General features: G+C 37.5%; 3 protein-coding genes across 3 annotated transcripts in view; 2 read left to right on the top strand and 1 right to left on the bottom strand.

Annotated features, from left to right (window-relative positions):
- The window catches only part of LOC105335076 (uncharacterized), a 147,051-nt gene that overhangs the window by 36,340 nt on the left and 96,018 nt on the right, over window positions 1-14,693 (bottom strand). The gene's annotated exons all lie outside the window — the stretch shown is intronic.
- Window positions 7,271-8,728, top strand: LOC105335126 (uncharacterized). The gene is made up of 2 exons (XM_034455462.2): window positions 7,271-7,988; window positions 8,167-8,728. Exons 1-2 carry the CDS (start codon window positions 7,271-7,273, stop codon window positions 8,199-8,201), a joined length of 753 nt encoding a protein of 250 aa, XP_034311353.2. The 3' UTR covers window positions 8,202-8,728.
- Window positions 9,313-12,711, top strand: LOC105335081 (uncharacterized). Its single transcript, XM_011438762.4, has 4 exons — window positions 9,313-9,468; window positions 9,561-10,936; window positions 11,392-11,805; window positions 12,024-12,711. Exons 2-4 carry the CDS (start codon window positions 9,580-9,582, stop codon window positions 12,056-12,058), a joined length of 1,806 nt encoding a protein of 601 aa, XP_011437064.3. The 5' UTR covers window positions 9,313-9,468; window positions 9,561-9,579; the 3' UTR covers window positions 12,059-12,711.

The following is a 14,693-nucleotide window of genomic DNA, read 5'->3' as shown; positions in this document are numbered from 1 at the left end:
ACATACCATTGGAAAAATTATCGTATGGCCAGCTCTGTTTTTCAATAACACTGTACTTAATTTACAACAATTTTTCTTTTTCCGTTCTTATAAATACCAAGTTGCTGAATATCATATGTTTTGGAAGGAATTGTGAGGGTTTGGGACCTTCTTCCTATAATCAATTAAATGATGTACTGGTTATTGACCTGTATCTCTGGTTAATCCCTTCCCCCATCCCCTTTCTCAAAGACGGTAAATTAGATTTACTAGTGTTATAAAATAGCAAATCGTCATAATATCAACAAATTAGAAATTCCAAGTCCAAACTTTGTGATTTATGCATATTTTTTCAAAGTGCGTTGAGTCTCTCGATAAGAAAAAGTGTTAATGTACCTCCATATCGCATTTTGAAGAAAAAAATTCGAATTGCGTTAACCTGGTCCCGTATTAAAAAAAAATTCAAAGTGCGTTGATTTGGTCCCAAAATTGACGCACTATGAAAAATGTTTTCTTCAAAGTGCGTAATATTTTTCAAAGTGCGTTGCCACAGAGCAGTAATTAAAATACCGGTATTAATACATGTGAAGTATTGATTAGAAGTATCAATTGTCTTCTGTTCCAAATAAGCTTTGAAGTTCGAAGATGCAGGGTTTTTTTCCAGCATTGCTCGCTACCTTCATACCCTTATGAAAACAAAAGAAAAAACAAACATTAATTGGCACTTATGCTAGATCGAAACACGAATGAACACAAGATCCAGGCTTTTCTATCAATAGAAACTTCTGAATTTTTTTTGTCTGTACAGAGAAAGGAATAATTTCGTGCTTGTTGTTTATAAATGTGTACAATGACTTAACGCTTGTAGATAAGTTAATTCTATTGGAGATCCTTGATACTAATATTACAACATCGTTTTTGCTGCTTCCGAAGATAACTAACGCGTCCATCGGTGATATATTTTTCTGTACAGCTCGCTACCTCCAAAACTGCATGAAACACACACGCACAGACAAAAGAGAAAAAATAACTCATGCAATGAAAACTATAACTTAAGTGCATGGGCTCTGGAATTTAAGATAGTACATCCATGACTAAATGTATCATATCTAATAGATTGCAAGTTTGATCACTAGAATATTAGTATAATTTCAAAGGGATTATTAAATTATGAAGATTTTTCTTGATTTTTATCTAAAAACACTGAATTGTAACAGATATATCATCCTAGTGCATAATTTAAGAAAACGAGATTTTTCTGTATATTTACATTTTCCAGTGTCTTTGCTAGTGATAACACTACGTAACAATTTTGTACTATATATAATCCATAATACAAATGACGCCAAATTGAGGCGCCAGCGGGATTTGCTTATTTATATTTAAGTATTTAATCGTACGGTGACTTAAAATTATATAAATATAAGTAATAAGGAATCATTCTTTGAATATAATGAGGTGATAATTTCGGTCGATGCGTGTTCAAATCTATCATAAAGCCCTTCGGGCTTTATTGGATTTGATCACGCCCTGACCAAAATTATCACCCCATAATATTCAAAGAATGATTCCTTATTCCTTATTTATTTATGACAGTGGACAACTCTTTAAAGTCAAAAGTTTCAATTGAAAAAAGTTCATTTAAATGACTACATGTACAGTGACATGAATTTGGTTTATGTCAGCTTCAAAATTGTGAAATCACCTTAGTTATGCACGGACTACCTTAAAGAAGAATAGTACATGTATTTGCATGTATAAAGATAAATATGTGCATGATTGTACATGTAAATAAATCAAGTAATTGTATTCATTTTACGTTCCAGTGCCGTTGCTTAAGAGGGTTCGATGGTCGTGGCCATTTTTAGACTCTATTGATCTTCTTTTGAAAAAGAACTTTAGATAAAAATATAGAAAATACCCCCAATTTAAATGGTAAATATATGGATTTTTTTTTACCAACTAAAAGTTTATAGCTAAACAAATCATATCTTAAATTTTTAGACAGATCTAATGGTTAATTTGTTGGCCATCAAGCCTCATAATGATTTAGGCGGTCTTAAAACACCCCGGCAGAAAACTTCCGTTTTTGACAATATTGACACGCATTTCATAAATTTGAATACTTTGTTATCCTTTTATTTTCAACCACAGTTAGTGACTTTTATTGAGACGGTGTCATCAGAATCAATAAGTATGCAAAGTTTCAATATAACAAATTGAATTTCTTAAATATTTCCTATCGTTAAAGACAGTGAAAACAAAAATGGTGATAAAACTTCCCCTTGTATAACTCCAAAATCACACATATAGTAAAATCCGACAGGCATGCACTTTTTTCTACCCCGGTTTTAATACATAATATATCAAATATAAATTTCAAACATTCTTTATGAAAACATATCGTATTTGAAAGAGATACGAGTAAATATCATAGATTGAAACCCCTACCACCCCAAACTCCAAATCGATTCCCGCTATCTTGTGACTCATATTTCATTCACAAATATATAAAAAAAAAAAGATGGCGGATTGATAATTTTTCTTCTTCTGCATAACGAATGGAATTCAGGCCGTGAATACAAATGTCATAAGTTAATATACATCACTATTTTATTTGCGTGTTGAAGTATTATTCCTTATTGGCCGACTGAACTTTTGGTCACTGTAGATGAATTAGCAGTGTTCGGCGACCGTCTTGGAAGGTAGGACCAGGTAAGACTTTGAGGTTTAACTCTCTTTTTTTATATATATAATGAAAAATGATGTATGTGCGCAGTAAAGCATAGATTATCATGCAAAATATTCATTAACAATGATTAACTTTTTTTAAAAATCATTTACACCAAAACCCACAAATAACATGCTATCTAAATACTAAATAGGGAGGGTTTTTTCTCTCCATACTACATGTATTATCATAGTTTATACATTTATTTAATCATCACATATTTTCATTAGAATTTTTCCTTTCATAGTTAATCAACAATAATCAATATTTTCATTAAATTTTTTCCTCTCCTATAATTGATCAACATATTCGATAAAACAATAGTATCCGGTTTATTCTTTCAGGGAAATTTTGATAAGCACATGTCTTCCGAAACTAGTTAGGGATTTAATGTTTTAATTCTATTTTCCCTGTTTTAGCATGTTTTCCGAACCATTGCTTAAGCCGTCCTTTAGTGGTCATGTTTCAACGCCAATACATTTTTATTATGTTTTTTCACATGTTGTTTTGCTTTTAGATAATAAGAAAAGTGATAATTTCAAATTGTTGCATTATCGGTGTTATTTAGCACCCCCCCCCCATATTAGCTAAACTGGCTATACATGTATATATAGTAGTCTTTCTCCCCGGAGTTGAAAAACTATTATATATTAGACTTTTCCCCATAGTAGGATGTCTCCCTCACGTTTCTTACTTAAGGTGTGTTTTGTCAAATTATCATTTTACACAGACAAAGTTTTAATTTGGTTCATATAAAACACAGAGAACTTAACTAAAGTTAGTTTGGTGAATTTATAAGGTATACCATGCTCTGTAGTCATATGCAAAAATGTGCTCTTAATTTATAAATTATGAATGTCTTTAAGATTCTAAATATATAAAAAAAAAATTAACTTCTTCCTTTTTTTATTCGCGCCCTGTCAATATATCTGCTATGAAGAATAAATGGAATTTTCTACGTAATCCAAAAATCGCGTCTGACTTGATTGTGTACGGCAGAGTTTTTTTCGGATGTGTTTAACGATAACCAAGCAGTGCGTTCTCTTTTTAGATACATGTAGCTTAATTTTCAAGATGGTATATTTCCAAATCGCGTCGCCGATTGAAAAGCGGAATAAAGCTTAGAATATAGCTGTACATGATTACAAACATAAGGCTCCATTTCACATTTTAAATACTTTCTTCCCATGACTTTGATTAACCATGCGTATTTCCAGCAAAGAAACCAAATTAATTCTGGTTGTATACTATAAAACCAAATCATTTATTACATAATCAATAATTCTTTACCATTGCTTAGAAATCCCACTATCGAAGCGACATTTTCTGCAATTTCTCTTCATATTAATGTACCCAGTCGCAAGATATCGAGAATTAAATATTTTAACGTTTTGAAAACCCTTAATTTTACAGTACCCATAAATGGCCTTTGGAGGATGGAAGGAGTATTACATTTTGCAATCTTAAATCCTCTAAGCCTGTATCAACCCTCAAAGAGAGTAATTAATATAATTTCAGATATTGCGAAATATTGCCACGAATGGTCCATTATAAACAAACCAGAAGGAAAGAATGGGGGTAAATCTGTATATAATAGGCTTTTCGAGGGGGTAACCTGGCTATATAGTCATTTTTTTCGGGGGGGGGGGGGGAGGGGCCAGGAGTTGGGGGGGGGGGGGGGGGGGTGGCTAGGGCACTATACAACACCGGTAAGAACTGTGGGTAGTCATCGAGATTTTTACTTTCAAGTTACTAACGTTATCTATTAAGTTTTTTATAGCTAGACATCTTTTTAACATTTTCACACGTGGTTCGCGCACTTGCAAAGATACTTTAAAAATTCCACACCGCTTGTTAAAAATCAATATTCAAATACAAGAATATAAGTATCGTGTTTGAATTTATATTTCAGTCTGCACACATCTTATTTCTCATTTTTAAATAATGGGGCATGATTGTACAGACTAGCGTTTAGTCCTTATTAAACATAGTTCTTTTCAAGGTTTTTGACGAAGTGTAGATTACTTATATACTAATCTAACCTGACATTACCCCCCCCCCCCCACCCCCACCCCCAGGCCAATACATATAGATTCTGTTAGAATGTAAACAAGCTTATGTTTTAAAAAGATTGGTGAGCTAGCGCTGTAGCCATCATAAGACACAGAAGCAGATTTCTAAAACATTGGTTTATATTTCTGAATCGATTAATTAAATAGGAAGGCACAGATGTGTACTGGAATTGTACTGGAGTGGGGTCTCAGTTTAGAACTGTGAATTTAGAGGCATGACATACATGTAGCTCACTGACTGTGCCTTAATCATTATGTATCTACTGTAATTTCAATTTCGAAGTGAAAATTTTCAAGAACCATTGGTACTGTTTTGTTGCAATCGTATCTTCTCGGGCCTTTCAGTCAAGCTCGGAAAATATATCCGAAGTTGTTTTCCGAGCTTGAAGAAATTTAAGATAAAGCTAGCTATTTATTTTAATATTGAAAATAACTATGCATTATAAGACATAAGCTACTGTTACTTTTCGACATGTACAATAAAACACAAAACTACATGTGATAATTATAAAACGAAATTCAAATGGTACAGTTTATGTACAGTAGTACAGTACTCCCAGAATCCCCTACTATGGAGTCGAGCTTGCGTATTCCAGTGAAAAAGACTAACGTAGTTGCTAGCGCTCGAGAGCGCTAGCAATAAAGCAAAAAAAAAAATCAAATCGGAATATAAATCCCCGAAGAGCATATGAAATCTTATTTACAATAGTACATATAATATAGTTTACTGTTTTAACAAGGTATTTATTATAAATACATGTATTGACAAAATCTCCTTTATTATATCAATGTGACATATTTCTCTAAATTGAAGTTATATGCAATAGATTCAAAACTAAAATAAAAAAAAACCTGGATTAAGACTTTGAATCTACCAATCTTTTAACAATTTGGATGGATGGGGTTTAAAGTGTTTTAACTATTCTTTGTTATGCATAGATGAAAAAATGAGCTTTGAAATATATTTTTTATGTACAAATGTACATAGATATAGATACACATGTATGAAAATAAAGTTTGAAGCCAACTACTTCACTATTTATAAAGATTTTTACATGTTGTAATTGGAAAGCAGCAAAAGACTGTTGTTTTTATGTTTTTTCCTTAAATAAACGTTTTTCAAAAGTGTGATTCTTTTTCTATTTGCAGTTTTGCCACAATGGGGGCAATTAAGCTGATGATTGTCCTTCTCCCTTTGTTGGGCGGAGTGGTCAGCATCGAACTTAAGGCCCCTGCAAAAGATTTCTTAACACGTTTTGATGGTGGATTTTCCAAAAAGTCGGATCGAGCATTCGGTTATGGACCAGACTTTTTTGCACCCGGTGTTGATGTTGCATATCCCCAAGGATATGGAGGTCCTTCACCATACATGGAATCTAGATTTGATGTAAAATTCGGGCCAGTGGAACACAATATCGAATGGGGTCCAGCCTTCTCTGGGAAAGGAAGCTATGGTCCAGGATTCAAAGGAGGATTTGATGGAGGGCCAGGAGGGTTTGGGTTCGGTGGAAAAGGTGGTTTTGGTGGATTTGGTGGAGGAGGCTTTGGAGGAGGAGGTGGATTTGGAGGAGGAGGTGGATTTGGAGGAGGAGGTGGATTTGGTGGAGGCGGTGGATTTGGAGGAGGGGGCGGTGGCGGTGGATTTGGAGGAGGAGGAGGAGGAGGAGGAGGAGGAGGAGGAGGAGGAGGAGGAGGAGGAGGAGGTGGTGGCGGAGGAGGCGGTGGAGGAGGAGGTGGTGGCGGAGGAGGAGGCGGTGGAGGAGGGGGCGGAGGAGGAGGCGGCGGTGGAGGAGGAGGTGGTGGCGGAGGAGGTGGAGGAGGAGGAGGTGGTGGTGGCGGAGGTGGAGGAGGCGGAGGAGGAGGAGGAGGTGGTGGTGGTGGCGGAGGTGGAGGAGGAGGAGGAGGCGGCGGTGGCGGAGGAGGAGGAGGAGGTGGCGGCGGTGGTGGAGGAGGAGGTGGTGGTGGAGGAGGATTTGGAGGAGGATTTCGTTCGTCTTACTTAGTAGGAAAATTTTCCAAATTTATTGGACCTTATGCCGAAAAGGGTGTTCGTTATGAACCAGCGATAAAGGGCTTTCCTGAATTCTTTATACCATCTGATCAACTGGATTCATGCTTTGCTAGATATAAAGAAGCATTTGATAATTCATTTCCTTCTGTGCCTCAGCTTGTTAGATCAGGCGGATTTTCAATGAGTATGCCAATCAAAGTAGCTCCTTATAAATCAGCACCCAGTGCATATGTACGAAGTGATGGAAGCGGGCCAATGTTTGCTCCATATAAAATTGCTACCACAAGTTTTTTTATTTACATTCCTCTTGATCGCAAAACAAAAAAACTTGCATACCCAGAATATCCTATTTTAATTCCTTATACAAAACTTTCTGCTAAAACGAAATATAAACAATACGTCCCATATTTACCGTTTATACCCGATATAAATAGAGGACATCAACCTTGCTTTGACATATATATGCCGATGGGCAAAATGGGATTTTATGCTTCCTTTAGCTTAGCATATGGCGGCGGCGGCGGCGGCGGCGGCGGCGGAGGAGGAGGAGGAGGAGGAGGAGGAGGAGGCGGTGGTGGTGGAGGAGGAGGAGGCGGCGGAGGAGGAGGCGGCGGCGGAGGAGGGGGAGGAGGCGGCGGTGGAGGAGGAGGAGGAGGAGGCGGCGGCGGTGGTGGAGGAGGAGGGGGAGGAGGCGGCGGCGGAGGAGGAGGCGGTGGTGGAGGAGGAGGAGGAGGAGGAGGAGGAGGAGGTGGTGGCGGCGGCGGAGGAGGAGGTGGTGGAGGAGGATTTGGCTTTGGAGGTTTTGGTGGAGCTGGTGGAATTGGAGGTAAATTTGGTGGTGATTTTGGATTCGGCGCTGGAAAATATGGTGGTCCTAAAGGATTTTTTGGAACTTTTAAATATGGTGGTCCTGGTGGATTCGGAGTTGGAGGTGGTTTCGGTGGTGCCGATGGAGACGGGGGTGCCGGCGGATTTGGAGGTGCTGGAGGATTTGGGGGTGCTGGGGGATTCGGGGGTGGTGGTGGATTTGGAGGGGCCGGCGGAGATGGAGGTGCCGGTGGATTCGGAGGTGGTGGAGGATTTGGAGGGGCCGGCAGATTCGGAGGGGCCGGCGGAGACGGAGGGGCCGGTGGATTCGGAGGTGCTGGAGGATTCGGGGGTGGTGGTGGATTTGTTGGAGTCGGAGGTTCAATAGGTAAATTTAGTGTTTTTGGTTTTTGTAATAAATTTCATTTTGTAAAATAAACACCACATGCATCAACTCTTTGCATTAGAGTTTTCTAAATTTTATAAAATCATAGATTTTCTCTTCATTTTCTTTCGAATTTAGTACAAACCAGTATTCAGTTTTATTGATTTTTATCCTTTTTCAGGATCCTATGGAAAAGTATATGCCCCTACATATTAAATCAACAGCTAACTTCCTCCCTGTGAATGTTATACCTTACCGAGGAGGAATTTAAAAGAGTAAAATGACTGTAACCAGCGATGCATTTTTGAAAGTTTTTAAGACGAGACAGTTACGAGTGAATGACTTGTGTTGTGTGGCGTTTGCCTATCCATACACGATGAACGTTTTAACGTACCGCTGTGTACTGTACCGGGTGTCTGTGGTTTGTGTGGACATGACTGAGACTCACCTCCTGTCAATTACACGAACCGTGCATGACAAATAAAGTTACATTCGAATAGAACTCTTCGTATTTGAACCATGTGAATACGATGTGAACATGACATTTTTTTTCTTAATTATACATATCCATTTCTGTTGTTCTTAAGATGTATATTACATAGCTATTCATGTGTATGTTTTATAAATCAAAAATCAATTTTAGATTTGTTTTAATAGTAATTTTGAGACTGCGGTTCATTTGAAGCAGAATATCTCCTATCAAAAGTTATGAAATTAATTGCAATAAAATCTATAAAAAAAATGTACTACGTTGCTATTGTCTTTAAAAATTCATGGTTCCATAGAAAGTAAAATAAGTTGGAGAGAGAGAGAGAGAGAGAGAGAGAGAGAGAGAGAGAGAGAGAGAGAGAGAGAGAGAGAGAGAGAGAATGAGAATATGAAATCGTTCTTTTATGAATATCAAATTATATAGACAAATTCAGAAAAATAATAACCAGAAATTATATACTCTAAAAATTCCTATGTTACCGGGTTCACAACAGATTCTAAAATGGTATATTGGTGTCCAAGTATTTACTAGTAATTAGTATTTTATTTAATCTACTCCTCTAAAAGAAGCTAGCAAAAAATTGTATCCAATATGCTATAAAATACATACTTGTTTCATTCTTTTATCTTTGGGTTTTTTTTGTTTTTTTTTTGCTCTTAGCAAAGATAATTCATTCTTAAAAATAAATAAAGTGTATTTTCAAAACGTAACAACATGAATGTGAGTAAAATGTTGCAAGAGAATAAGATGAAACAAGAGAACTCCAATGGCTATAAAAATCTCCAATATTGCTTAAAGTAATACATTTGTCACATCTGTAAAAATGACAGGTAAAGACAATTACAAGTTTGTTCTCGTCAGGTAAACGTGCAGTTTTGACACCTCGCTCGGCCTGGACCCGCTATAGCGGGCGCCATAAACAGGCAGGGTTAACATCTCCCTGCAGTAGTCCCAACAATACGTAGGTCACAGAGTATTGGTCAACGTTCTCTGGTAAGTAACTTTCTAAACAAATGACTATTTTTGGGGGGTATCATCTCGTTATAGATTTGAACAACGACATCAGTGACATATTATATTTTTAGCTCTCGGACTGTGGTAGGAATGGGTGCAATGAAGGTTTTGGCGATCCTTCTATCCTGTGGGGCTGTTGTTTTCTCGCAGAATAGAGGGGATATTGTGAAAAACGACTTTGGTGATTTTTCTTCTCGTTTTGTGGGTCCATCCCCACCGATTTCAGGAGGAAGCTCTAACAATTTCGAGATTCAACAGAAAGGTGTGTCTCCGAATGGAAACTTTTTCGCCCCTGGAGTTCAAGTTTTGCCAGACCCTGCGCCATTTTTTAGACCAGCCTCTAACGTTGGACCAATCGGAAACGCGGGAGGACTATTCCCAATGGAAAACATCGGCGGACTTTCATTTGACAATATTGGAGGTCCGAATAACTTCGACAACGAAAGGGGACCGTTTTCATTTGGAGGAGATTTACCGTTCATTCCAGATGAGGGTTTTGGAAATGTAGGACCAGAGCATAACGGACCAGGACCTTTCGGACCGGGACCTTTCGGACCGGGACCTTTGGGAGCGGGGCCTTTGGGACCAGGGCCTATTGGACGTGAAGATTTTGGACCAGGACCCATGGGACCCGTAAATATAGGACCAGGGCATATTGGACATAGAAATATGGGACCTAGTTATCCATCCAGGATAGGGACCGAATTTAAACACGATGATTTTGTCACTGATCAAGTTAATAATTTCCGATCTTCTCCGATTGTGCGCGGTTCTTCTTCATCAAGGGATTCAGTAGCTGATGAAGCCAAAAGGTTCCGCTCATCCCCCGTTGTAAGTCTACTGCCCAGTGGATCGGGCAATGGAGGTTCTGAAGCACTGAATAATATAGCACAAGCTATTCAACCAACCAGGGAGATTGATGGCAAACGGTATGAACCGATGTTCAAAGAGTTCCCAGACATATTCCTGAGCAATGAAGGCAAAGACAGTTGTTTTGCAAAGCTCAAGAAAGTATTCGATAAATCATATCCCAAACTTCCGGAAGTTGAGCGGAGTAATGACCCCATATCCTATCCACATCCCCGATTAGCATTCAAACTTCCACCGTTCGTTAATCCCATTTACAGATATGCGATCAACAACAACGTACAATACGTACCCTATAAAATTTCAACATCACCAGCTCCCATCTTCGTTCCGTTTACTAGAGATAGCAATAAATTGTTGTTCCCAACATTACCGATTTACCTCCCCTACGTCAAGATCTCTATAAATGTCCCCGAGCAGAAACGCCAATATTTCCCATACATCCCATTCCAACCCGACAAGGACCGGATACCTTCCCAGTCCTGCAGTCAGAGCAGAATTCTTCTGCCGATCCCTGGAAACCCGAAGGAGCTTTATTCAGTGGCAGCATACACTCTCGTCACATTACAAGGGAATCAAGGTAAGAAATCAATGACGTTTGAAAGGAAATGCGCGTATATGTGCACTGGTACATTTATATTGCTTATTGGTTGTAAAAAATATCCAACCTTTATATGTAAAAAAAAGCAATTTTTTTAAACTCTACTATATACGTAATTAAATATAAAAATTGAATATAAAATCTTAAATCTACGCATCTTGATTTGTTTGAATGTTATTCGGTTTACTCGCATGCAAAATAAAAAAGTTTTGCAAAGTCTACAAGTCATCAAGTTCCTGAACTCTCGATCTTGATGAAAGCGATATACATACAATCTCAGTTCTGTGATTCCTATAGGTTTTTTTGCATGTCAACAGCCATATACACAGTAACGATGAACACTAAGCTCAACAGCATCGAGTGGTACTAGCCAATTTAAATCAAATAAGATTTGCTTTTTATCATATCTTATAAAAAATGTTTTCTATTTATAGCATCGGGTGCCGTTATCGCTCCGTCAAACAAAAATATTCCTGGTTTGATAGGACCATTCCTTGGAGCGGGATCCCCCGTACAAGCAGCACCGACCTTCCCCGTGGTTCCCGCAGTTATCGCAGGCCCGTCCATAAAGTCGGGTGGTCCAGTCATCTTCTCGGCGCCATTAGGAGGTAGTTTGTTACCAGGCGCTGGTGGTTCTTTTGGGGCTGCAGGCTCTTTGGATTTAGACTCTGATTTTAAGTATTCCTCGATAGCTAGCAGCTCTGGTGGCCCAGCAGTTTTCTCAGCGCCACTTGCAGCAGCCAGTTCGCTCCTTGGCGCTGGTGGCCCAGCAATTTTCTCAGCACCACTTGCAGCAGCCGGTTCGCTCCATGGCGCTGGTGACCCGTCAGTAGCGATCGGTGGAGCAGGTACGTGTTTTTTTTGTTGTTTTTTGGGTATTTTTTGGTATTGTTTTCCCTCATATAACTACAGATATACCGTCTTCAATTTAAGCTCTTTTTATATCTACCCCGATATGTATACACGATATTCACTTTTAATATATAACTTTCTTGGCCTCATTGTTTATATATCCTTATTTTAAAATATTTTTGAAGAGATTCTTATGTATTTTTTTCTTTTTCAGGACATGGTGCAAGTGGCCGACTCGCTAAGTATTAATCCATCCCCTACTATGCACATCACGTAATGGAATACTTGTGAAATGTTTGTTATTTATATATTACCATTTGTTAAATAAATGTTCACAGTATAATTTTAGAACGGACAATCCGATTGGGCGATTTGATGCTATCAACCAATTGTACAAGTTGTTTGTTTGATAATTTGGCATGTTCACATTTTGAAACTAAACAACAATATTACAATATCTGGAAGCTCAAATATTATGGTGTCATCTTTTGTTGTGATATCCTGACTGAAAACTTAATGTTATTAAACTGCTGACTGCTAATTTGTATGCATTTGACATAGAGATGAAGTTCTAGAGGATACCAGCATCATTAAAAGAGATGAACTGAGTGACCAATCCATGTCAATGTGGTTAACGTTATGTGCTGAAAACTTATTTTGATCTGAAACACGAGTTGTACATTTAAAGAAGTTGAACATGATATGCTAGTACATGTACATCTTACTTGCCTTTTGTTATGAACTTTCTAATTAATTGTAAAAGAAGAGCAATTTTGAAGTAACTTAATACAGCAAGGCTGAACATGTATAATTTCTTGATCTTTCAGTGTTATCATCTTTACCTGTTATCATTTCTATTTACTGAAGTACTTTTTGAACTGGTTGTCAATAAAAGAAAAATAATAAGGTGTTGTTTTTATAAAATGAGGTTGAACATGTATAACTTTTTCATTAACAAGAAAAAATATAAGTGCAATAGAAAAATGCAATTTGATGTCAAATGCCCTTTGCCTTAAAAATGATATGGCAGACTTTCATTTGTGCTTTTAAACCCGACTATCACGTTTAGACTTTTAGCCATGAACTTTCCAATCAAAGCTACTGTAGGATAAATGTAATTAAGTCATTATTTGGTTGGTGAAATAAAAACTTAAGCATGGAATCATAACTTTTATCCATTGTTAATCCATTAATCAATAATTTATCTTATTAGAACCATTTTAACAAGACCTTGAACTTTCAGTAGGATGTAACAATCTATTTCTTGCGTCAAAACAAATTTAAATGACGCTGTTTTCAATTTTTTACAGTTTTTTTTTAAAAACAATTTATTGTAGTCAAGGGATGCATGTCTTCGGAACTCTGTAACTAGAATTTCCTCAGTTTCCATTCAGCACAAATACCTTTAATTCACTCTTTATAAGGCCAATCACCAATTTCTGAAGAAAATTACTAGTCAAAACCTGTAAAATTCTCTACATACTGTTTTTTATGAGATTTTGACCCTTTCATATTTTGCTAATTTTTCATGATTTTTCAGCTTTTTAGACCTCCCCAGCTAATTCCCAGCAAGGGGGTTGACCTTCCGTACCGCGCGCATGTTGCACAACTGGCGTCGGAAGCAAATTGAAAGTGGGGGGGGGGGGGGGGCTAGACTAAACCTCAGAAATATTGAGAAAAAAGTAATTCCCAAAATCATGGAAATCCTAATCCGTGGGGGAGGGGCTAGTATGCTTCTAAATCCAACTTCTCAATCTTTCAAGGTAAATTTAGGAACACCCCCACTTTCCTGCGAGAAAAAGTGTGTGGGGGGGGGGGGGGGGCTGAACCCTCTATCACGCTATGTTTCTAATGGTTAGGTATAACTTTGCAAAAAAAGTGGGGCTAAGCCGCCCCCCCCCCCCCCCCTAGACCCCCCCCCCCCCACGGTTCCGACGCCTATGTACACTATCACATGTCAGAAACTTACCGGTGTATAGTTTACAATGTCCCATCCACCTACTTTTCGTGTTATTTTACCTCCCGTCTGTAACTTGCAATCTCACTGTGTAAAGTCAACACAACAGTCATAGCCGCAGATTTCGCATTTTACTTCTGATTCTCATGTACCTAACATATGGGGCTTACATATTGCATATCAATTTCAACAAGAGACACCCCTCTAACTAATGATAATCATTAAAAATCATTTCATGAATTTTAGCAACACTCAAAAGCCTTCAAATACAGCAACTCTCAATTTTTTACAAAAATATTATTGATACCCGAGTAACTATATTTTGAGGATTTACAGAAACGTTTTTTATCATTTGTGTTAATAAAAAACTGGGGGAGGGGTGCCGATTTTTTGTTGTTTTCTGTAATTCAATTCAAGCTGCGCCAGCCTCCTAATTATTTTTCATAAAGAAACGCTTAACATTGTCAAAATATTGCAGGTAATTATAAAATTATGCTGGGCAGATTGTCTATTGGTCAAATCACGACCTTAAATTTTTAAAAGTAAATTTGGATTTTTAATTTTAAAATAATTAAAATTAAAGATATTTTGATACATGAGGGAATACGATGGTTTACATTTTGCCTTTTATACTTACATGTATTTGGTTTTCCATTAATATTAGTAACTTGTGTTTAATATTCTAAAACATACATGTATGATCCACATTGCAAAACTTTTGAATCAAATTAAATTATGCATTGAATACACAGGTGCTTGTGGACTGAACCGTGCACTACCCCCCTATACATTATATATATAGGGGAAACGAGTGTGATTATAAAATGCTACCAAGTCGTGATATTTCTTTTATTTTTCATAATATAGGGGAAACGAGTGTGATTATAAAATGCTACCAAGTCGTGATATTTCTTTTATTTTTCGGCT

The sequence above is a fragment of the Magallana gigas genome, chromosome 7 (genome assembly GCF_963853765.1).
Source record: "Magallana gigas chromosome 7, xbMagGiga1.1, whole genome shotgun sequence".
NCBI lineage: Eukaryota > Metazoa > Mollusca > Bivalvia > Ostreida > Ostreidae > Magallana > Magallana gigas.
Note: the sequence above shows the minus strand (reverse complement) of the source record. Positions and strands in the feature narration are given on the sequence as shown.

Excerpts from the sequence above, each read along its gene's own strand:
- LOC105335126 (XM_034455462.2), top strand. The coding sequence starts at position 7,271 with ATGGGATTTTATGCTTCCTTTAGCTTAGCATATGGCGGCGGCGGCGGC. Across the intron at positions 7,989-8,166 it reads TGGAGTCGGAGGTTCAATAG|GATCCTATGGAAAAGTATAT; the intron begins GTAAATTTAGTG and ends ATCCTTTTTCAG.
- LOC105335081 (XM_011438762.4), top strand. The coding sequence starts at position 9,580 with ATGGGTGCAATGAAGGTTTTGGCGATCCTTCTATCCTGTGGGGCTGTT. Across the intron at positions 10,937-11,391 it reads CACATTACAAGGGAATCAAG|CATCGGGTGCCGTTATCGCT; the intron begins GTAAGAAATCAA and ends TTCTATTTATAG. Across the intron at positions 11,806-12,023 it reads AGTAGCGATCGGTGGAGCAG|GACATGGTGCAAGTGGCCGA; the intron begins GTACGTGTTTTT and ends TTTCTTTTTCAG.